General features: G+C 42.7%; 2 protein-coding genes across 4 annotated transcripts in view; one reads left to right on the top strand and one right to left on the bottom strand.

Moving 5' to 3' along the window:
* The first annotated feature begins 3,623 nt into the window (after nt 1-3,623).
* Nucleotides 3,624-24,876, top strand: part of LRRC8D (leucine rich repeat containing 8 VRAC subunit D) — a 150,629-nt gene continuing 129,376 nt past the window's right edge. For all 3 annotated transcript variants that reach the window (XR_010321467.1, XM_023558431.2, XM_064282331.1), the window contains exon 1: nt 3,624-3,749. The gene's annotated coding sequence lies outside the window, so the exon portion shown is untranslated. The remainder of the gene's footprint in view (nt 3,750-24,876) is intronic.
* LOC135230763 (large ribosomal subunit protein eL39-like) lies at nt 14,998-15,157 on the bottom strand. Its single transcript, XM_064282333.1, has one exon. The coding sequence runs from the start codon at nt 15,155-15,157 to the stop codon at nt 15,002-15,004; it is 156 nt and encodes a 51-aa protein (XP_064138403.1). The 3' UTR covers nt 14,998-15,001.

Raw genomic sequence — 24,876 nt, 5'->3', positions numbered from 1 at the left:
ATATTCTATGTATTTGTGTATGGTTATGCAGGTGTATCCAGAGTTTGTCCCTTCTCCCAGGGCTATTTTTTCACTTTACAAAGGAATACATCATGATACTCTTCATAAACAGCACCAGTGCATTTGGGATCAATTTACAAAGCTTGATTTCTGTACAGCTTTTCAGGAACATGTTTAGAGATGATTGAGACTTGGTTCCTTACATTTTAGGCATCTCTCTACTATAGAAGAGGAAGAATGCAAAATCAAGGATCACAAATTTTTCCCTAGTAAGAAAGTCAATTATTCACTCATTCCACAAATATCAGAGTGCCTTACAGCATGCTAGGTTGTATTGTTTAGGAAAGCACAAATCACTTTGGATTTACTTTGTAAAAGGAGAAATGCACATATAATGGCCTTTCTCTTACTATCCTTTAGACAGTATTGTGATTAAATGCTTGAACCTCTGGAGCCAAGCTCCCTGATTTGAAAGTCTAGATTTGCTACTGCGTGATCTTGAGCTAGTTAAGCAACCTCTGTAGGCCTTCGTTTCCTCATCTATAAAATGGAAATAATAATATTTACCTCTTTTCAATTACCTCATACGCATACTAAAGGTGGACAATGAAAAACAAAGACAGAAAAACTGATGGATTCAAGTTGTGGTGTTGGCAAAGAGTACTGAACATACCAACCATTGCCAGAAGAATGAACAAATTAGTCTTAGAAGTACATCCAGAATGCTCCTTGCAAGTGAAGATGGCAAGATTTTGGTTAGCTTATTTTGGACATGTCATCGGGAAAGACCAATCGCTGGAAACATCATGTTTAGTAATGTGGAGGGCCAACAAAAAGGACAGAAACCCTCAATAAGACGGATCGATATAACAGCTGTAACAACAGACACAAGCATATCAAGGATCATGAAGATGGTGCAGGACTGGACGATGTTTCCTTCTGTTACACGTAAGATCGCCATGAGTCAGAGCTGAACTGATGGCTACTAACAACAACAATCTCATAGGGTTGCTTTGAGGATTAAATGTGAATACATGTCAAGTACTTAGAGCAGTGCCTGGTACATCATAAGCACTGTGTAAGTATTAGCTCCGCCATACTGTCATACTGTGTTGGCTTGTGTGTTGCTATGATGCTAGAAGCCATGCCACCGGTTTTCCAAATACCAGCAGGTCACTCACGGTGGACAGGTTTCAGCAGAGCTCCCAAACTAAGACAGACTAAGAAAAAAAGCCTGGAAATGTAACTCTGAAAATTAGTTAATGAAACCCTATGGATTACAACAGAATATTTTGTCCAATATTGTGCTGGGAGATGAGCCCCCTAGGTTGGAAGCCACTCAAAATACAGTGGCCACAATAATGGACTTGAGCATACCAATGATTATGGACATGGTACAGGACCAGGCAGCATTTTGTTCTGTTATACGTGTAGGATTGTCATATTTCGGAGCTGACTGAACACAACTAACAAAATAACAGCAAAGTATTAGCTATTGTTATTATTATTATGATAGTGATTTACTATGTGCCGGGCCAGTTGCTGATTCCTGATTATAACAACTCAGCAAAGGGCAGTACATGCTCTGTAAGCTGTTGCTGAATAAAATTTCCTCACAGCCTTATTTTGTTGTCCCCGCCTCACTGCTGTAGACACGTCTAGAGTACCTTCAGGCTCCTTTTCTATCCTATTTCTTAATTCTGAATCCAATGTCAAGCCAGCTATTACCCTTTGCTGCCCGCTTCGTATTTGTTTCCTTAGGGTAGAAGAGCAAGCTGATAGTTTTTTTTTTTTTTTTACATCCTAGACCATTTGTAGAGCTTACTAATTTTAGCTTTTTTTTTTTTTTTGCTTATTTTTCCAATTATCAAATATATACTTACTGTATAAACAATTCAACCATATAGAACTTTGTGACAGAACTGAATGTGGTTGTTAGGCACCATTGAGTGGGTTCTAACCCATTGTGACCCTATGTACAACAGAATGAAACATTGCTTGGTCCTGTGCCATCCTCATAATTGTTGCTATGCTTGAAACCATTGTTGCAGCCTCTGTGCCAATCCATCTCATTGAGGGTCTTCCTCTTTTTGGCTATCACTCTATTTTACCAAGCATAATGTTCTTCATCAGGGACTGGTCCTTCCTGATACCATGTCCAAAGTGCATGAGACGAAGTCTCACCATCCTCACTTCTAAGGAGCATTCTGGCTGTACTTCTTCCAGGACAGATTTGTTCCTTCTTCTGGCAGCCCATGGTATATTCAATATTCTTTGCCAACACCATAATTCAAAGGCATCAATTCTTCAGTCTTTCTTTTTCATTGTCCAGCTCTTGCACACATACGAGGCAACTGAAAATATCATGGCTTGAGTCAGGCGCACCTTAGTCCTCAAAGTGACATCTTTGCTTTGCTTTTTAACATTTTAAAGAGGTTTTTTGCAGCATGCTTGTAACATATCGCACATATTGATATTTATTAACATCACAGACCCTGGGTAAATGTTGACTGAACATTCGCTGAGGTGGAGTGATCTGGGTAGATGTGAGATGAGATTTCCCATTGTTCACAGAGAAGGATGGATTCAGATAAATGGAGACACTGATTTACTGTACTGGAGCCATTTACCCTGTTAAAAGCCAACAATTCCAAACATCCCTCCTGACTTTATTTTTTGACTCCTGCCTCTCAGCACCCACGAAAAAGGCTGCAAAGAAACTTCAATCTTACGATTGAAAACACAGTGAAAATTATCAGGTTGGATAACACCTCTTAGCAGAGGACCACCTTTTCATGCTGGACGTCTGTGCTTGCTTCAGATGCAAGTTTTTGGTGAAAAGGAACGTGAGGGGGGAAAAGAACAGACTCAAATTAAAACAAATAACTGACTTTCCAGTATATCTTTAATAGCGGAGGCAGAAGAAATCAGGCTGGGGAACTGTGCCAAGATAAAGTTGGGTGTGCCACAAATCCCAGGTAAGTACCTTCTCCTTAGGGTTGGAAGCTGCTTAAATGGCTTTTAGTGCAATTTGCCCCCAAGTCTCAATGTCAGAATTTTAGTCGACAGGACCATGCCTCGCTCCCAGCTGGGCAGCGCCCGCCGGGCACCGCGCCGTGCCCAAGTGGGCGTTCGGTAGGTATTACCGCCACTGCGTTATACCGCTGCTGTTCTTCTCTGCCCCATGCATCTGCTCACCATTTAACAGTTTCTCGCCACTAGTCCCCTACCCGGGGCCACCTATTTCGCCACACAGCCGACCTGCAGTCAGCCAGCCAGCCCCGGCTGCGGAAGCGCCCGGACCCTCGGCAGGCGAGGCAGGACTACAAGGAGACAGCGCCGGCAATCACATGGACGCCCGGGCCCGCCCCATTGGCTGCGGCCGGGCCAGTCGTGGAGCTCGCTGGCTGCGGTTGGTCCCGGAGCTGCAGCGCCTGCACGGGCCCGGAGTCCATGTTACGCTTTGTCTAATTCCCTTCCTTACAGAGTCATGTGCTGCTGCTCCCATCGCCGCCGCTGCCGCTGCCGCTGCCGCCGCCCGTGGTGCCCCGGCTCCTCCGCCGCGCTTCGAGGTGGCAGCCGCGGGCGGGGCCGCGGAAACAGGCCCCAGGGCGCAGCGCGCCTTCGCCGCCCCGGCGCGTCCCGGTGCAGCCGCCGCAGCGCCACCGCCCGCCGCAGGTGATGCCGCCACCTCCCGCTTCGGCATAAGCCCTAGTTCGGCGCCCAAACTGCCGGGACTCCCCCCCCAGGTTGGTGTGCACCTCTCCGGGGCAGGGGTTGGGGCCTGAGAGGGACGGCGCCGCGCAGGTGAGAGCTGCACCGGAGCTGGAGCGCGCAACACGGGCGCAGGCGTCGTGCCCTGCTGCGCGCCCCGCCGCGGCCCGAGCGGAGGCTGCTGCCGGGAACTCGCTTCGGAGCACTGAAAGCGAGTGGGGTCGGGTTCCCGCTTTCGACTGCCTGGGCCTGCAAGATTGTTCCGCTTTTGGCAATTTAAGGGGCGGGCGCCTGGTTCGTCCGCGGAGGGCCCTGCCAGAGGCGAGTGCGGTCTGTCTCGCTCCTGCCCTGGCTCGCGCAGTCTCCCTTCTCTCTCCTCCTTCCGCCCTGATCGCTAGGGCTGACAGCCCGGGGTACAGCTCCCCTGATTCTTCCCCAGAGGTGGGTGTTTCGTGCCTGGCCTTGCTGGCTGGATGCCCATAAGGTGAGCCCTTTAACTTCTCCAGAAACGCCTCCTCTCCGCCTCCTTCCCGCGCTGGGTGGGCTGGGCTGGGCTGGGGTGGGCTGGGTGCCGCGCCCCGCCCCTCGCTCAGAGGGGGGGCCACGGGGGCCCGCAGGTGCACCCAGCCCGCCCGCGGGCCATCTCCGGGTTGGGTACCGGTATAATCCGCTTCTAGCTTGTTTGGGCGCGTGGGCGCTCGGGAGCGGGACTTCTGCTAGGATACTGCACGGGGGCTTGGAAAGGAGAAAGAAAATTGGGGGTGTTTGCCAAAAGGACCATCAACTCCAGGTCCTGAAGGGTTGATAGGGGCCTTCTCCTTTATGCCCCCTTTATTTGGAGCATCCCTTTGGGATAAAGAAATGAGTTTTTTGGTTTCTTAAAGAGCCAGCGGCAGCGAAGAAGAGCTGCTACAAGTCCATGAGAGGAGAGGTAGGTCTCTGCTGAAGAGGAAGAGGTGGAAGTTGAGGTCCCAGCATGTATGCAATTGGGGGAATGTGTGGCATAAAAGTGGGGAGGTAGGGTTTTGGGAAAGAAAACCGAATAAATGGAGAGGGAGGGAGGACTGAGGAGGTAGGCAGAGAGATGGGGAATAGGTATTGGGGACTCTTAGCCTAATGTGGGGCCCAGCTTGAACCACTTGGGCCCATATATGGTTACTGTTGCTTCTGAGATTTCCTCCTTCTCCATGACTTTGAAAAATATTTTCTTTGGGTCAAGGAAAGATAGGAAATATTTGAAAAGGACATAGGACTGAAGAGAGAGCTGACTCTAAAGTTTTCTTATTAGCTTTAATAATAAAGTGCAGTTAAAAAAAACAAAAACAAAAAAACCCGTTGCCAGCTCATCACCAGTGATCCTATAGGACAGAGTAAAACCACCCATAGGGTTTCCAAGGAGCTGCTGGTGGATTCGAACTGCTGACCTTTTGGTTAGCAGCCTGTGCTCTTAACCACTGCACCACCAGGTAGCATTTATTGAGCACCTATTATGCTGTCTTTGCTGAACCATAGAAAGAGTCCAGACAGGGACGGAATTCCTGTGTTTAGTAGTGCTAAACAGCTGTTTACCTCATAAGCAACCAAAAGGCCTGTTCAAATGCCAAGAATGACAGTGATTCACACCTTCCCCACCAAAGCTTCTGGGGCTTCTCATTTTTAGAGACCTATGGAAAGACTCTTACACATAACCAGGAAATGGGGTCTTCAGACAGCATTCATTTTTATGGTCCATAAGTGCTGACCAAATACCTACTGTCAGCTAGGTCGGGTTTAGAGTTGTGGGTTCTCCTGTTTTTTGACACTGACTAAAATCCTGTTAAAATCCAAGAACAAAATAACAAAGATCCTGACATTAAAAATTAGGCGGCTAAACTAAGGATTGCGGAAAGTTGATCTGTAGTGTTTGGTTTCTGTAGGTTATTTAGGGAGCTTCCCATAAAATGATTAGGCAATCCAAGGAGCTGGAAAAAAAAAATTCCCAACTCTTGAATTAATGTTGTTTATTTTTGTATTTGAACTTTTTCATCTTAGGTTTGCCTTCTTTTTATTGAGGGTGTATGCATGCTTTGTTGATTATATCTCAACAGATTAGAAGGTCTGAGAGGAAGCTGTCCTTAAATAACCCAGTCTCCTCACCCATCCCCCCAGCCTCTTCCACTACCATGTTGTGTAGTGTATGATGCAACAGTTAAATTATTGAGCCATATTTGTAGCTCTTTTCTCCCTGCTAGATAGTCCAGCATTTTAAAAACTTGGCCAAAATTTGACCTTTTTTCCTTACTTTTTGTGCAGAGCTGTTTTTGATTAATTTTAGGGAATTCTGATATGTTTGTCTTATCTAAATAGTTAAATTGTTTTGGTAGCTGTATTTTGGAAATTAGTTTTGGTTCAATCTCAGCACTGTAGGTAAATTGGCACTAGCTATGAAAAAGCTGAAATTTTATCAAAGCTATTTACTCATGATCACATATGTTCTTGAAATGGTAAGGGATTTTCAGTATTTGTAATTGGAGCTGGTGTTTGACATTGTAAGAAATACCAGTCAATATTTATTGGTTACTAGCAGTAAGTAGAGAACCAAAGTGGGTGCTGTGAGATCTTAACAAGGAAGAAGGTTCTTACACTAATCACAGAGGGTAGATAAGACAGTGTACCTGTGAGAATGCCATCTGAAGCACAGAGTTGCAGTTGTGTAAGAGGTCAGGGAACGCTGAAATGGGAAGGGTGTTTGGAGCCAAGTGGAAATGGTGTGTGTGTATGAGTGTGTTGCGGGCGTTGTGGGGGGGGGGGATAATAAATGTGAACTGATTGACTTTTTTTTTTTTTTAATTTTTATTGTGCTTTAAGTGAAAGTTTACAAATCAATTCAGTCTCTCACATATAAACTTAATCACCTTACTACATACTCCCACTTTTTCTCCCCCCAATGAGTCCGCTCGCTCCCTCCCTCCAGTCTCTCCGTTTTGCCAGTGTCTAACCCCCTTTGCCCTCCCCTGCCCCCTCCAGGCAGGAGATGCCAGCATAGTCTCAAGTGTCCACCTGATGCAAGTAGCTTACTCCTCATCAGCCTGATTGACTTTTGACAATGGTCGGGGTTGTGGTTGTCTCAAAGGAAGTGGTGGGGAGGAACCCATATTAAGGAAATAGCATATGGTAATCACGGGTCAGAAACAGTAAATAGGTTTGTTTGTCTGGCTGGAGCAAAGGACAAGACTGGTGAAGGAAGTTAGAGTACAACTAGTTAGCGGGAAACTTGTACCTCAGAATCCCCTTGTACCTCAAAATCTTACAGTGTGCAAGACAGCCCCCACAACAAAGAATGATCATGTCCAAAATATCGGTAGTCCTGTGGTTGAGAAATCCTGACTTAGAACACGGCTGTGGCCTTCTGAGAAGTGGGATTCCATGACAGATTAAGCCTCGAGGGAGGCAGTTCTTGACACTTGAGGAATAACGCTGAGGTTACGAAGCGCACCTGTGAGTCTTCTGCTGTGTCAGGCCTGAAGTCATTAGGGTCTGGCAAATCTTGGGAAGAAAGGGGTGTTTTTAAGAAAGATTGTGGCAGATGAGCTATCAGGACAGTATAATACTGGGATAAGTGTCTAGTCATAGATTTGGAAAGGGTTTTAGAGAAGCACTGGTCTAATTTCTTTTTAAAAAAAAATACTGTATTTTTGGTGGAAATATACATAGCAAAACATGCTCCTATTCAACAATTTGTACACATAATGTTTGGTGACATTGGTTATATTTTTCACATTGTGTCAAGATTCTCATTATTTCTGTTCTAATTGTTTCACTACTGTTAACTTAGTCTCACTGCCCCCCAAACTTCTCATCTATACTTGAGAGTAACTGTTGTCCACTTGGTCTCATATAGATGATTTTTTAAAATAGTACTCAAGGTGACATTCTTTACTTTTTGAGTTAACCTACTGTTTAGTTAATAGGTGACTTTAGGAAATAGTTTCGCTTCAGTGTTTAAAAAGTATCTCAGGGCAGTAGTCTCGGAGATTCCACCAGTCTCAGTGGGTCTGGTAAGTGTGGATTCTTTAAGAATTTAAGGTTCTATTCCACATTTTTCTCCCCTTCTATCGGGATCCATCCATTGTGTCTCTGATCAGAATGATCGGTAGTGGTAGCCAGGTACCATCTAGTTCTTCTGGTGTCAAGATAGAGGAAACAGTGATTCTTGGAAACAATTAGTCTTGTAGTCTGGTTCCTTCTCTGATTCTTGGGTTTCCTTCTTTCTCTTTTGCACCAGATGAATAGAGACCAATAGTTGTATCGTAAATGGCTGTTCATAAGCTTTTAAGACCCTGGTGGTGCAGTAGTTAAGAGCTCGGGCTGCTAAGGAAAAGATTCGAATCCACCAGTCACTCCTTGGAAACCCTATGGGGCAGTTTTCCCCTTTCCTTTAGGGTCCCTATGACTCAGAATCAACTTGATGGCAACTGGTTTTGTTTTGTTTTGTTTTGTTTTGTTTTACTCTCCAAATTAGGATGTAGAACATAAACTTTAAGAACTGTATTATGCCAATGCACCGAATTGTCCCCTGAGACCTGGTCTAACTTCTTCACCTAACTTTACTATTTACTAGTAAATTCTTACATTTCCTACCAGCCTCTCTTTAAATGCCCCCAGGAACAGGGAATTCTCTACTTACCAAGGCAGTGTGTTACAAATTTAGACTGTTTATATTACTAGAAGAGTCTTCCTCATTTTTAGCTGAAGACTTCTGCCTTGAAACTTTCTTCCATTGATTCTGTTCCTCTGGAACTACCCACTTCCACATGGGACAGCCCTCGGAATGCACAAAGACAGTGTGATGACCCACATCATCCCCATACTTTTGTCAGTATAAAATAGTCCCGTTTCTTTTCATCGTCCTGCATGGGACATGGTTTCTAGATGTCTTCTTTGTTAACATTTCTCATGGAGAGTAACCGGATTTGAATATGGTATTTGAGATGTGGTCTGGCTGACAAATAGTGCAGTAGGACAGCTGTTTCCTGAGACACACAACTATTTACTGCAGCTTGAGCTTACAACTGCCTTTTTTGTTTGTTTTTAAAGCAGCCCCTGACACAGGCTCATGTATACATAGGATGGTTAAAACTCCCAGATATTTGTCATATGAGGTGCTGCATCCGTAATTATTGGGCAAAAAAAAATTTTTTTTGTGCAGTGGAAGTTTTTTTAAATTGTACTTGAAGTGAAAGTTTATAATTCACGGCACTTTCTCATACTAAAACTTATACACACATGGTTACGTGACCATAGTTGCACTCCATATAATGTGATAGCACGTTCCTCCTCTCCACCCTGTATTTTCTGTGTCCTTTCAACCAGGTCCTGTCCCCCTCTGCCTTCTCATCTCAGCCCTGGACAGGAGCTGCCTGCTTAGTCTCGTGTCTACTTGAGCTAAGAACCACACTTCTCACCAGTATCATTTTATGTCTTATAGTCCAGTCTAATCTTTGTCTGAAGAGTTGGCTTCGGAAATGGTTTTAGCTTTGGGCTCATAGTCTGGGGGCCGTGTCCTTTGGAGTCCTTCTAGCCTCAGACCATTAATTCTGGTCTTTTTTTTTTTTTTTACTAGAATTTGAGTTCTGCACCCCACTTTCCTCCTCCATCAGGGACTCTCTGTTGTGTTCCCTGTTAGGGCAGTCATTGGTGGTAGCCGGGTACCATCTAGTTCTTCTGATCTTAGGCTGATGGAGTCTCTGGTTTATGTGGCCCTTTCTGTCTCTTGGGCTCATATTTTCCTTGTGTCTTTGTAGTGTTCTTCATTCTCCTTTGCTCCAGGTAGGTTGGGACCAATTGACGCATGTTAGATGGCTGCTTGCTAGCTCTTAAGACCCCAGATACCACTCACCAAAGTGGGATGCAGGATGTTTCCTTAATAAACTTTGTTATATCAGTTGACCTAGATGTCCCCTGAAACCATGGCCCCCCAGACACCCACCCCTACTACTCTGTCCCTTGGAGTGTTTGGTTGTATTCAGGAAACTTCTTAGCTTTTGGTTTAGTCCCATTGTGCTGACTTCCCCTGTATTGTGTGTTGTCTTTCTCTTCACCTAAAATAATTCACGTCTACCATCTAGTTAGTGAATACCCCTTTTTGCTCCCTCCCCACCCTCCTAACCATCAATGAATGTTTTCTTCTGTGTTTAAACCTTTTCTTGAGTTCTTATAATAGTGGCCTCATACAGTGTTTATCCTTTTGTGACTGACTAATTTCACTCAGCATAATGCCTTCCAGATTCATCCACGTTATGAGATGCTTCGTAGATTCATTGTGTAGCATTCCATTGTGTGAATGTACCATGATTTGTTTATCCATTCATCTGCTGGTGGACGCCTAGATTGTTTCTATCTTTTTGCTATTGTAAACAGTGCTTCAGTGAAAATGGGTGTGCGTGTATCTATTCATGTGAGGGCTCTTATTTCTCTAGGGTATATTCCAAGGAGTGGGATTGCTGGATCGTATGGTACTTATATTTCTAGCTTTTTAAGGAAGCGCCAAATCGATTTCCAAAGTGGTTGTACCATTTTACATTCCCATCGGCAGTGTATAAGTGTTCAGTCTCTCCACAACCTCTCTGACATTTATTATTTTGTGTTTTTTGGATTAATGCTAGCCTTGTTGGGGTGAGATGGTATCTCATTATAGTTTTGATTTGCATTTCTCTAATGGCTAATGATGGTGAGCATTTCCTCATGTATTTGTTAGCTGCCTGAATGTCTTCCTTGTTGAAGTGCCTGCTCATATCCTTTGCCCACTTTTTAATTGGGTTATTTGTCTTTTTGTTGTTGAGGTTTTGCAGTATCTCGAAGATTTTAGAGATTTGGAAGATTAAAAAAATTTTTTTCTATTCCTGTTCAGTTTTATACTCTTTTATTTTGGTCCAGAATACTAGCCCGTTGAGACTTTTAAATCTTGATTCTGCCTTTTCTAATGTTAGAGAGGAATAAAGGATGCCGAAAGCTCTGTAGGCATTTATATCAGGACTACATAAAACCCGGTAGCTTGCATTGCTGGTGCTGTTGAGAGCTGGGGCTTCTGACTGATGGAGACGAGTTTCAGGAGCTGATTAGTCAGTCCTTAGTTTAGGGGCTTCTGAGGAATCTGTGTTTGTGGCCAAGCCACATTGCCTTCGGCTCTTGCAATGTTTGTACCCTTTCAAAATTGCTCTGAGTCTGTTGCAAGCTTCTAAAATCTGTACACCATCCTCTGGGGTCTTTGTAAATGTTTAGACATCTGGAAGAGCATTTCTAATGTTTTATGCAAATCTGCAGCTTGCCAGATCAGAGTTACTTTTGAAATTCGTGAAGAGGCATGTGGGATAACCAGTACTAGCAAAAACCACATATGAACTTGGTCCCTGGGCTAAGCTGCTTTTTTTTTTTTTCTCTTTCCTTTTTTTTTTTGGCTAGCATACAGCTTTATGTTTAGTTATGGAGAGAAGATTGGGGCTTAGAAACAAACCATTTTCCCAAAAGCAAGCTTTAGCTTGTCGTTGATGTAATTTTATATTTAACTCAGATGTCACACGTCTTCACTGAGAGGACATTAGGGAGATTACCATTGCCAGATAACTTCTGAAGCAGGTGGGTCACAAAGCCTAGATAAATTAATGCCAAATTCTCAGACTGTTCTGGATCTGTCTAACAAACTAGATTTAAGTAATTGCTTGTTACGGGTGAAACCCTGGGGGCGTAATGGTTAAGTGCTAGGGCTGCTAACCAAGAGGTTGGCAGTTCATATTTACCACATGCTCCTTGAAAACTCTGTGGGGCAGTTCTACTCTGTCCCATAGAGTCCCTATGAGTCAGAATCGACTCAGCAGCAACAGGTTTGGTTTGGTTTTTGGTTTGGTTTGGGTGGTAGCCATCCATCAGTATCAAAGGGTTTCTAGAGTGAAGTTCTAGAACTCATAGCCACCATGTGTGACCTCTTTGTTAAAAATGTCCATTGTGTCCTGTTCCCTTGTTGGTGTGTTGTCTGTCCAGAGGGTGCAGTCCCTATGGTCTTAGTTCTCTGCTGGTCCACAGGAGAAATCTGTCTCCAGACTCTGGAGATGAAGGCTATTCCTTTGGGAAGAAGGGATATTTTGTGAATATATGAAATTTCTTGAGGGGGGGGGAAATAATTGAAAATCCTTAGATATCGTCCTCTTGTATTTTCAAAGGCTATGCCAAAGTTGAAGTCACCTTGGAATTAAAGATAGAACCGTAGCATTTTGAGTAGGAAGAATTTTATAGCTGAAATGAATCAATCATTGAATTTTATAGATGAGAAAATCAAGGCACAGGGAAGTGATGGAAGTAACTTAAGCTTACACATGTAGTGACAGAGCAGGCACTAGAATCTTAACTGCCTTAAAGAACACAAATATAGGCTAAGGATAAAGATTTATCTCTGGTTAGTGTGTAAACAGTGGGGTCCCTCAGGTCTTATTTACATAATCAATCCAAAAGGAGGAGCCCACAGTGGAATTTCTAGGGTTACATGTAACAGTAAACTCTTCTGAATTATGAAATATTTAACCAATGGGGATTTAATCCAGGGAAACTACACTTGAATGTGTTAGTCATCAGAAGATTTGCAGGTGAGTTTCTATGTGGGCCAACTACAAGGTCAGGTATTAATAGGGAAATTACAGAACTATCATAGGATAGGAGCCCTGGTGGTGCGGTAGTTAAGAGCTTGGCTGACCAAAAGATTGGCAGTTCAGATATACCAGCCGCTCCTTGGAAACCCTATGGGGGCAGTTCTGCTCTTTCCTGTAGGATCGCTAGGGGTTGGAATCAACTAGATGGCATTTGTTTGTTTGTTTGTTTGTTTTTGTATAGGATAATGTTTTGTTGGGGAAACCCAGAAAGGGGGAAATACTTTCACAATGTTGTCTCAACTTGCTGTTATAGATAAAAAGGAGAGGAAATGCTAAGCTTCATCCAAAGATTTTGGAAACAAAACAGAAAACAGTCTTAAATGAGTTCCCATTGTGCTTTGTTCAAAGTCACGGGGTACCTATCCTTAAGAAAGACACTGGAGTTGCATTGACTGACATAACGGTGCCTAGAAAGTTTGGAACTTTCCATTAGAGTGTAAGTTCCATGAGCACAGGGACCTTGCCCATCTGTTTCTCTGATAAAAATATTAGGGCTTATAAAAGTGTCTGGAAAAAAGACAACTGGGAGGAGATGTTATTGAAGCCCATGAAACCACTAGGATAGGGACACCTAATCCAAGTAAAGCTCCCTGTGGTATTTTAATTGCCTGCTCACCTGTCTTCATCCTCCAGTACTCCCTTAGTATGGAAGAGGTGAATTTGTCTTGTTCACCGTTGTTGCCCTAGTACCTTGTTTATGGCAAGCTCACTATTAGTGTTTGTTGCCCAAGGAAGGAATGAAGAGGTACACCTTAAAGTTTTATATGCCAGAAATTCAGGATGGACATAATCAAAGGAGCGTTTTAAAAATACACATGCTCAGGCCCTGTCCCATACCTATTGAATCAAAATCTCTGGTGGGGAGACTTAGGCATGACAGTTTTGAAAAAAGCCCTTCCCTCGGATGATTCTGATGTACAGCCACACCTGAGAACTACCGTCATACTTAGTTGAACACAAAGGTGGGATACTGACTGCAGATACCTTCCAAAAATTTTGAAACGTTCATGTAACTGGCCCAAATTAGTTATTAAGACAAATAAGGAGCTTTAAGATACATCTTTCTCCTTAGAAAGTGTTGACCAAGATAACATTTCCACAGTGGGGCCTCAGTGCCTCTATGAGATCTTGCATCCTGGACTGGATAGCATGATGGGGCCAACTCAGTCCGTTCTTGAGCAGTGGCTTCCAGATGTGAGTCCCTGGTGACGCTTTCACTCACCCAGGAAAAAATAAGAACCACGACAGTGTAGCAAGTGTTCCAGTTTTAATTTTTGTACTAAGTTTATTCAGCTTAAAGGGTGTTTGAGAGGTTACATTATTTTTATGGTAGAGTTCTTGGTGGTAGTTTGCTGTTTGGTGTCAGTTTCTTAATAACATAAAACCTGGTAATATTGTGACAGTCTTCTTTTTGAAATTTTACTGGTCTATGAATTCAAAGATCTGAGAACCATTAGTGCTCTGAGGTTTTCATTATGTCGGTAGCTTCCTCTTAACACCTGCTATTGGGGAAGGCTCACAAATATTGACGTTAGTTAGATTCTCTTACACATGTTTCTTTTCTTAAAAACTTTTCTTTCCTCCCCTTCTTGCTGGTAATTGTTAGGAACATTGCCAGAGAACGATTCACTTCCCCAGCAATGCATAAATCCCATTGTTAAATCTTAGCATCAACACAGCAATGAATTCTAGAGGGTAGGGAGAAGAAGGAAGGGTGTACAAGACAACCCTTCTCCCTGAAGGATGTTGGCCACCAAAAAGCTACTTCCGTACATGTCATATGGTAGAGAGAGACAAGACAGATCTAATGGCTGAGTACAAAATGCCATCAGTCAAAATTCTCTTTGTAGATTGTACCCAACCCAGTTCCAAGAAATGACTGAAAATTCAAATTTTTTTGGAGAATGGCACTCTACTGAATTTTTTAAAATCAGTTGTCGGATATAACTAGTTTTTGAACTTAGCTGGCCAGGTGTGCTAGACCTCCTGAATTTTTACTATATTCTAGAAGCCTGAGTTATTTAAAATCTCTTGGTTTTAAAAGGTTTGCCAATTCAGCTTTAACTACTATTTGTTGAGCATTTATTAATCAAACGTGGGCTCTGGAATTTACATACATCTCATTAATCCTCAAAATAATGCTGAGTGGAAGGTGGATTCAGCCTCCCTTACAGAGAAGTAAATGAAGCTTAGAGAGAGGTTAAGTGATTTGCCAAAAGTCACACACAAGTGGTAGAGTGGGAATTTGAAATCAGCCTTGTTTTCTTTCAAAGCCCATTCTCTTATCTACTTATATTTCTCTACTTAGAGTTCTTTGTATTTATTTTATAATGCCTATTAATATTTCTGCTAAAAGACAAAAAAGAGAATCAGATTTTGAGATATAAGGGGACTTTACAACTCATCTAGTTTATGCCCTATTATTTTTTTCAAAGCAAAGGCCTCATTAGCGGAATCAATTTCTTAATGCAGAAACATAAAAATAAAGAAACCCAAATTTTCCCAATACATGTTCAGTTGTACAGATTGTAGTGAAATTTCAACTCGGTATGGTGGAATGGTAGTGAACCTGAAAGAGTAAATCTGTGTGCCATCCCATGCGTGACTCCTCATAGATCCAGCCTGATTTGTCTCCAGTGTCCCCTCTTGGAGTTGTACCTGATTTTATTACCAGTTTTCACTCGAATCCATTGGGGAATGAAGCCATTCTGCTTTTGTTTCTTGGCCAGGAAGCTCTTGAATCTGAAAGCCTTATGAGAAGACATGATGCGGCTGGACTGCGGCCGCTCTCACCACGATTGCAGAGAAAGGGAAAAAGCCACGCCCCTCCTTCTGTGGGTTAGGGTCCGAATCCTGCTAACACAGCTGGTTAAGTAGAGCTGCCGTGGCACCCAGGTTCTTAGGTAAAAGCAGCTGAGTGAAAATGTATCCTAGAATTGAGAGGTTAATTTAAAATCACCTAATTGTTTTGGAAACCCTGGTGGTTAAGTGGTACAGCTGCTAACCAAAATGTTCGCAGTTTGAATCCACCAGGCGCTCCTTGGAAACTCACCGGGCAGTTCTACTCTGTCCTGTAGGGTCGCTAGGAGTCGGAATCAACTCGACGACAGTAGGTTTGTTTTTTTTTTGGTTAATTGTTTTGGTGTTTTCCTTTGCTCTATTTTATATTACGGGCAGTATTGGTGATAGAGTGTCACTTGTAATAGTACATATTAAGTACCTTCTTAAGTAGATCTGACCCTATAATAATTACATAAAAGGTTTTTTTTTTCAGGTAAGCATATTATGTAATGTTTACTAAGGTGGTATGTTCAAATTCTTGCTGAATAAATGCTATAACATGCACTTGAAAACAAGTCATCATTATCCATATCCTCCATGAATAAATATTGGTGTATCTGCCATATTATAATCTGTTTTGTTTATACATTTATTATGCTCGTGTGCAGTCATTTCAGTGGAGTGAGTTTATTCTGCGAAAGTTTCTACTTCAGCTGCTTTATTTTTCATGTAAACATTTAGCCAATAATAAGTGCAAGCTGGTAAATGGTATGCAGTATTACACAGCTTTCACAAATACCTTCTTCCCTATACACACACATAACACATTTTCTCTTTAGCTTAGTTCTTATCAAATATTTTCCTATTAGGGGAAAAATTTCTCTCTCTCACTTTGCGCTAAGTTCTTTTCCTTATAAATTATTTGGATCTAGCAAATTTTGCAGTAGGCAAACACTTTATAATTACAACTGTAATTTCTTCACTCACCAGGGAGAGAGACAGAGAGAATGAGAGTGGAATTCCAGCTCTAGCCTGGAGGTCTCAGGCAAATACCAACCAGTCAGTGCCTGAAGTGGGCCTCTTAGAAGGTGGCTTATGCCATCTGGTACTTGGCCTCAGGGAAGTGGAGATGGGAAGGCAGGGATGGGCATGGGCTGAACTAGAAAATGCAAGTCTTTGTCTAGAGGGGGTCACTGCCATTTAGCAGCCCACTGTTGCCAGGTGGGAATGTGGGCTGAGGTCGCCAGATCTTCTGATTTTTCACTGTAATGCAGAAGTCTGGATTATTATGTAAAATCTGGTTTAAAAGCTTGACTGATTCAAAATTTTAAATAAGAGTCTGCTGCAGGCCAAAAAAATAGCTTTGTGGACTGAATACAGCTTGTGAGCTAGATCCTTAGAGGTGGCCCAATAAATGGAAATATAAGATTGGAATAAAGACCACAATACACTTGTAAAATCAATTTAACTTGAAGCAAATAAAAACTTGATTTCATCTTTTTGTGCCCCCCCCCCCACATGTGTAAAGCAGAACAAAATAAACTCAAAACCCCATACTTGTTGAGGAAACAATTTCTGCTCTTTAAATTTTGGTGTATTATGTCTGGAGTGGATGCATTTAAGGTGAGTTGTCATGCCAGGGAGTAATAGGTTCAGAGAGAAATACATAGACTATGGGAATGGAGCAGCCAGTAGAAGGTGATGTGGTATATTGGGGTAGGAGGGAGGTATGAGAGGGCAGGTGGGCCCAGTGTTAGTGGTAGAGAGTGAGGGGTAAGAGCCACTTGTAGTTGGAGAAAGAGATCATGTATCACAGAAGATAATGGAAGGAGATTTGTTTATTGTCTTAGTTATCTAAAACCAAAAAAATCAAACCCATTGCTGTAGAGTCGATTCTGACTCCTACCAATCCTGTAGGACAGAGTAGAACTGCCCCCTAGGGTTTCCAAAGCTGTAATCCTTAGGAGTAGCCCTGGTGGCCCAGTGGTTAAGAGCTCGGATGCTAACCAAAAGATCAGCAGTTCAAATCCACGAGCTGCTGCATGGGAACTGTATGGGGCAGTTCTGCTCTGTCCTAAAGGTTGTCATAAATCAGAATGGATGAGACGGAAGCCGGTTTAATCTTTACAGAAGCAGACTGCCACATCCTTCTCCTGCGGAGCAGCTGGTGGGTTGGAACTGCCGACCATTCAGCTAACAGTGGAATGCTTAACCACTGCACTACCTGGGCTCCTTCTTAGTTATCTAGTGCTGCTATAACAGAAATACCACAGGTGGGTGACTTTAACAAACAGAAATTCACTTTCTCACAGGAGGCTGGAAGTCTGAAATTAGGGTGCCTGCTCTAGGGAAAGGCTTTCTCTCTTTCTTGGCTCTGTTCCTTGGCTTCTTGGTGTTCTTCATGTGGCATGACATCTGTCTTCCCAACTGTGCTTCCTTGCTCTGCCCTAACCTGTGCTTTTATATCTCAAAGGTGATTGACTTAAAACACAGCCTGTATTGATATGGCCTCTTAACACAGTAGAGAAAAACCCATTTCCAAATGGGGTTATAACCACAGCTATGTGTGTTAGGATTTATAATACATATTTTGGGGTACACAGTTAAATCCAGAACATTCTACCCTTTGGCCCCTCCAAAATTCATGTCTTTCCCACATGCAAAACACATTCACCCTATCAGATCATCCCCAAAGTCTTAACTCCAAGACCAAAATCTCAACTCTAAGACCAAAATCAAATCTGGGTGAGATTTTAGGCATATTCCATCCTGGTGCAAAATTCTTCGTCTGTTATGCTGTGAAATCTAGAATACAAGTTATCTGCTTCCAAAGTATAATGGTGGATCAGGTGCAAGGTAGACATTTTCATTACAAATGGAAGAAATTAGAGGGAAAGAAGGGATGACAGGCACCAAGCAAATGCAAAAGCCAGCAGAACAAATTACATTAACTCTTAAGGCTTGAAAATAATCTGTTACCCAGGACCATCTGGGCAATGACTCTGCCTTACATACTCTGGGTGTTGGCTATAATCTTTGGATTCTAGATAGAGGCCCCTTGACCCTGGGCTTCCACCTTGCCTTCCAGGCCTACTGGGATGGCAACTCTGCTCCCTCGGCTCTGGGTGGCCCTATTCTCTGAGTGGCAGCCCCACACCCTCGGCCCCACAAGGTGCCATTCTTCTGCCTTTTGGGTACACCAGTCCTGCCCCTTCAGCTTTGAGCAGAGGCCCCATCCTCTTGACATACGTAAATGGCAGCCCTACACTCTAGAGCTGATGAAGATCTGACTCTTTGAAACCCAGAAGGCTAGGGTTCAACCCTTTGAAACTTAGACAGCCCTGCTTTCCATGCTCCTTAGAACAATTCCTCTAATCTGCAAAACTTCTCCAGGGATAGTCCTTTTCTTTTCTTGGAGGACAACAGATGTATCTCCTTTGGCCTGTTTTCTGCTTGTAGAATTCCAAGAGGCAGATAGCTTTCTTTCCTTTTGTTCTGTCTCTTTCCCCTTTAGTCTAAGCTGATGGTTTTTTTGCCATGATAGTTGATTAGATCCATCAGTCACAGGTTTAATCTCTTTAAAAAGAAAATTGTATAGCCATGTCCTTGGTGAAAATTTTAGGGCACATGTCCTTAGTTTGTGTAACAGAAGTTTCCAAATCTTTAAGTTCTGTTTTCATTTTGCGTTGTTCATTTAAGTCCATCTCCTTCCGCTCACGTATTACTATAAGCTCCAAGGAGAAACCATGTGGCCCCTTTAAGATCTTGCTTAGAAATCTCAGCCAAATACCCGAGTTCATCACTTACAAGTTCTACCTTCCACCAACCATTTGAACATAATACAGATGAGTTTTTTTGCTACTACATAAAAAGCACCCTTCCTCCATTGTCCGATCACATGTTCATCACGTATTTTCTAAGATAGAGATTTTCTGTATGGCTCTCCTCACTTCTGAGCTCTCACAAGAATTTCCTGTGATGGCCATAATTCTATAAACTGCCCCTTCAACACAATCTAGGGACTTACTGTGAAGCACCTCAAAATTCCTCCAGCTTCTACCCATTATCCAATTCCAAAACCACTTCTACATTTTAGGTATTTAAGGCAGCACCCCACTCTCCAGTGCCATAAAATATAACATTGATTGAGAATAAGTGGGGAAGGGAGGGAGAAAAAAAGAGTCCTTACAAGAGAAAGGGAAAATTGAATATTTAGAAATATTGCAGAATCTATGTGGGTGGATAAAGAGTGCTATTATTTTGCCATTCTTAGTATGCTCACATTAACTTATGTTGTGGATTTTGCCACAGGGGGTTTGGAGGCAAAGGGAAGGGAGAAGGGCTCATGTTAGCGAGAAATAGTGAGAAAAAGCAGAGGGGTCCACAGAACATCAAATATAAAAAAGTGACCCAGGAAAGCTGCAAAATACAGGCATTGCGGAAAGCTGGCTATGCTAGAGTAAGAACCAACATTCTTTTTTTTCCCCCAAACCACAAGATTGTCTAGGGGGTATGTGTGACAGACCTGAGAGAAGAGAAGACTCCCGGCACCAGCTTGCTTTGCTTGTGGAAGGCCTGTGCTCAGCACTGCTTGGACTGGCCCCAGGGTTCCTTTGGGAGAAAAGTATTGGTTGGGTTTTAGTCCCCTCTCCCTGGGCTACATGTCCCACAGGAAACAGCCTGACTGTACTGTGACCTGGTCTTTAGTTTTATGTGCTGTTCTGCGTAAAATGCTTCTGTAGTTTGTGTAATTGTATACACTTCCTCTTTGAGGGAAGAACATGCTCAGCATCATTTTTCAAGCTAAAAGAACTGAAGAAAAAATTCAAGCCTCGAGTTGCAATACTGAAGGAGTCTATGAATCGGAATCCACTCTACTGCAACGAATTTGGTTTTTTTTTTTTGTTTCATGGGCAAAATACTGAATGATGCAGAAAGCATCAAAAGAAGATGGAATACACAGAGTCATTGTACCAAAAAGAATTGGTCAACATTCAGCCATTTCAGGAGATAGCATGTGATCAAAAACCAATGGTACTGAAGGAAGAAGCCCAAGCTGCATTGAAAGCAGTGGCAAAAAACACGCGTCCAGGAATTGACAGAATACCAGTTGAAATGTCTCAACAAATGAATGCAGTGCTGGAAGCACTCACTTGTCTATGGCAAGAAATTTGATAGACAACTACGTAGTGAACTGATTGTAATAACTCCAGCTTTGTGCCAATTCCAAAGAAAGGTGAACCAATGGAATGTGGAAATTATCCAATAATATCATTACTGTCACATGCACGTAAAATTATGAAGAAGATAATTCAAGAACAGTTGCAGCAGTACATCAACAGAAAACTGAAAATTCAAGCGGATTCAGAAGAGGACGTGGAACGAGAGAGATCATTGCTGATGTCGGGTGGATCTTGGCTGAAAACAGAGAATACCCAAAAGATGTTTACTTATGTTTTGTTGACTGTGCAAAGGCTTTTGACTGTGTGGATCATGACAAATTGTAGATAACATTGTGAAGGAAGAGAATTCTAGAACACTTAATCTCATGAAGAACCTCTGCATTGACCAAGAGGCAGTTGTATGAACAAAACAAAGGGATACTGCACGATTTAAGGTCAGGAAAGTTATGCAACAGGGTGGCATCCTTTTACCATCTATGTTGACCAAATAATCCGAAAAGCTGGACTATATGAAGAAGAACATGGCATCAGGATTGGAGAAAGACTCATTTACAACCTGCGACATTCAAATGACACAGCCTTGCTTGCTGAAAGCCAGGAGCACTCGGAGAACTACTAATGAAGATCAAAGTCTACAGTTTTCAGTATGGAGCACACCTCAACGTAAAACAAAAATCCTCACAACTGGACCAAGAAGTAACATCATGATAAAATGGAGAAAAGATTGAAGCTGTAAAAGATTTTATTTTACTTGGATCCACAATCAATGCCCATGGAAGCAGCAGTCAAGAAATCAAAGGACGTATTGCATTGGGCCGATCTGCTGCAAAAGACCTCTTCAAAGTGTTAAAAAGCAAAGATGTCGACCTTGAGGACTAAGTTGCCCCCGACCCAAGCCGTGGTATTTTCCATTGCCTCATACGCATTCAGAAGCTGGGTGATGAATAAGGAAGCCTGAAGAAGAATGGATGCACTTGGAATATGGTGTTGGTGAAGAATATTGAATATACAATGGCCTGCAAAAAGAACAAACCAATCTGTTTTGGAAGAAATACAGCCAGAATGCTCCTTGAAAGCGAGGATGGTGAGACTTCATCTCACGTACTTTGGGCATGTTACCGGGGAGACGAGTCCCTGGGAAGGACATCATGTTGGGTAGAGGATCAGCAAAAAAAGAGGAGGACCCTCAACAGATGGTTTGACACAGCTGGTGCAAGAATGTGCTCAAACATAATGCTTGTGAGGATGGTGCAGGACTGGGCAGTGTTGTGCATGATGCCTGTGAGGTGGAACTGACTCTGATGGCACCTAACAATAACTCCCTCTTTGAAAGAGGAGAAAATGGTAATATTTTAATAGACCCCCCATTACTAGCTGAGCCTAGAATACTAGCCTGAGAGGGGATTTTTCTCTTAATCATCCCAAGTATAGTGCATTGTTCCTGGAATTTCAGCATTTTCTGGGAAGGAAACCTTTTGATTCATCAGCACATTTTATTCCAGTCCTTAGGACACTCATCCCCGTATGACGTGAACCATGTCTCCCCAATTAGTATAACTTTAAATTTGCTAACGCTTTTGGTTGCCTTTACATGAAAATAAAGAATGCATTTTTAAAATGTCTTTGCATTAATTAGTTGAGAGTCTTGTTTTTTTTCTCATTATGGCAACTGGTTTGTAGTGTTGAGAGAATGGACACAGGTTTCCTTGTAGTGTTGCTGTGAAGAGAGAAAATTCTTCATATTCCACTGATTACTCTTCTGGGGACTTTAGTCTACAGATGGAAATCCTGGAAGATCCTATCTGGAAGTGAATTTTGTAAATAATATTTGTGCTGGTTTTGAGCATTATAGATTAACAAGTTGTATAAGAAGTCACAATTTTTTTTTTTTTTATAAGAAGTCATCTTTAACCTTCGTACAAGATATGTTTAGAAAAAAAACCCCATCCTAGCGGCCAGTGCATTCTGAAAATATTTATAGGAAACACTTTTGAAGCATTCACTCTGTGCCAGGCACTGTCGAGCACTTTACATATATTAATTCATTTACTCCTCACAATAGCCCCATTTTGTAGCAGAGGAAACCGAGGCCCAGCTCCCCAGTTCTGGCTGCACCTCCCAATCACCTTGAGCAGCCAAAAATCCAGGGTCACACTGGTAAGTGGCAGAGCTACGATTTGACCAGTCCAAGCAGTCCTGTCTTCGAGATTTGTTTTCTTGAGGACTGCGGCATTGCCTCCTGTACTCTCTCTCACAACAAAAACCATAACGAATTTGCTTTAGAAAACTTTTGCTTTGCACATCACCTCAGTCTTAAAACTCAGGATCAAAAAGGAAAGAAAATTCTATTTCTCCCCTATTACCTGTTCCCCAAACCAAATGTACAAACAGAATCATCAGGAGACAATTCCCATCCGGGAACAGGAAAGCTGACTAAAGGATATTCCTGGAACTACTGAAATGCTAGACTGATCATTAAAAAGGCTGTATGTAGTTGGAGCCTTGTTGCTGTGACAGCTCTGACCCTGGGCACCAGGATTATTAAGAGCACAAAACCCATCTATTTTACCTTTACATTTAGTGGATTTGGTGAGCTTCTAAGAGCATTTGTAAAAATTCTTTTCATAACTAAAAAAATAGGCAGTGGGAAGGATCTAGGATCTTGAGCTTAGATCCTGGTCCAGGCACACTTCTGCTGATCTGTTGTCTGATGTTGGATTTCTCAAGACTTGGATTTCATCATCTGTAAAATGGGAAAGGGAACAATAGTGGCAGTAGGATTGATTTGGTAAAGAAGAGCTAGTATATGAGACAGTATTTTATTAACAACAGTAGCCATGTGTGTTAGGCAGTGAGTTGACCAACATGTCCTTTCTGAGTCTTGGAAGTCTTCCATGGGTGGATGTTGAGGTAGATGCTTGGGAGCAGTGGAAGAAGGTTTGTGTTACTACAAACTCCTTTCCTTTCCTGTTCTCTCTTTACCTGTTACAGTGTGAATGATAGTGTGGGTGTCGACTCAGTTTCTGGCCCAAATTCCTTTTCCTTGGTTTTTTCCCCCCTCCTACTTTTGGGCTCGCCTCCAGTTTGCCTACAAAGTGCTGTTTGTTGTAAGGGTGAAGCAGTCGATTCTCTGGGCAGCGACACTGTGGCTGCAGGCAGTTACTGTAGTTGAAAGCAAAAAGCTAAGCTCGAGTAGGAGGGACACTGACAGGGCTTGTTCATTAGAATTGTATACATGGATTTTTGAAGGAAAGAAAGGGGAGTAAGAGATGACTTCTCAATGGAGAGATTATGAAATGCCCTTCATAACAGAACAAAATTGGGTAAGGAGAAAGGGCTCTGAGAAGCCACTCCTTATTACTTTGAGAGCAAATACTTTTTGAACTATTAATATGTCTGCAGTACACTTTAGTAGAATAGGAAATAGGGATAATAATAAATAACAACAATGGCCGTCATTTTAGGTGGTCTGCATTTGGCCAAATACTTGTCATGTTTTATCCTCACATTAGCCGTGAAGGCAGGTACCAATGGTGTCCCACTTCAAAGATTAAAAAATGGAGGTTCAATGTGGTTAAGTAACCTGCTCAGTTAAATTGCCAGTAAATAACTATAAGAACTAAATTATGGACCTAGGTCTGTCACTTATCCACAATAGGAAAAGCAGGATATGTCGTAGCGTAGTGTTGGGAGCTCATCTGCTAACCAAAAGATTGGTGGTTCAAAACTACTAGCCACTCCTTGGAAACCCTACGGGACAGTTCTGTGCTGTCCTGCAGGGTTGCTGTGAGTTGGAATTGATTCGATGGCAATGGTTTTTCTTCAAGGGAGAGACAGGCATGTAAGCAATTTAGTGTCATTCAGGTCAGCATTCAGAATATGCTGTAGTTCCTACAGGAGCTAAATTTTGTGGGCATTTGCTCAGAGGAAGGAGGGACTGGTTTTGACTGGAAAGACCAGGGAAGGTTTCATAAAGAAGAATAACTTGAGCAGGATATTGAAGGATGTGAAGGATGGCGATGGGTAGAAAAATAGGTGGGGGAGCTGAGGAACATTGGAGCAGCAAAGTATGGAGACCTGCCAAGTACATAGTGAGCTTGGGGAATGGTGTGGTGATGGAGTGCAGAGGGATGTAGTAGGAAAGGAGGCCAGAAAAATCATTTGGGACAGAGTATGGCGGACCTACAGTGTCCCGCTAAGGAGTTCGGACTTCACACGATAGGCTTGGAAGGTTATTTCATTGAAGGTTCTTGAGAAGGGAAATAATTTACTGTAGTCAGTGACCTCAGTGATTCTGGTGGTAGAACAAGAAAGGAGTAGAATGTTTGCAGCAGACATCCCCCAGACAAGCTGCACCTGAAGGTCACCTGGGAGCTTCAGTGTCCACACCCCCCCCCCCCCCCCCGCCAGATTCTGCTACAGCAGGCCTACCAGGTCCTGGGAGGTTATGTTAAAAGGCCTTGCAGGTCACTGTGAGTGTAGTTAAGTGAGGGATCATTTCCTGTGGGCATTAGGACTTG

Source organism: Loxodonta africana, chromosome 3, assembly GCF_030014295.1.
Source record: "Loxodonta africana isolate mLoxAfr1 chromosome 3, mLoxAfr1.hap2, whole genome shotgun sequence".
Taxonomy (NCBI): Eukaryota; Metazoa; Chordata; class Mammalia; order Proboscidea; family Elephantidae; genus Loxodonta; species Loxodonta africana.
This window is presented reverse-complemented; position numbering and strand designations above follow the sequence as displayed.

Coding starts and splice junctions, on each gene's coding strand:
- LOC135230763 (XM_064282333.1), bottom strand. CDS start 15,157: ATGTCTTCTCATAAGGCTTTCAGATTCAAGAGCTTCCTGGCCAAGAAA.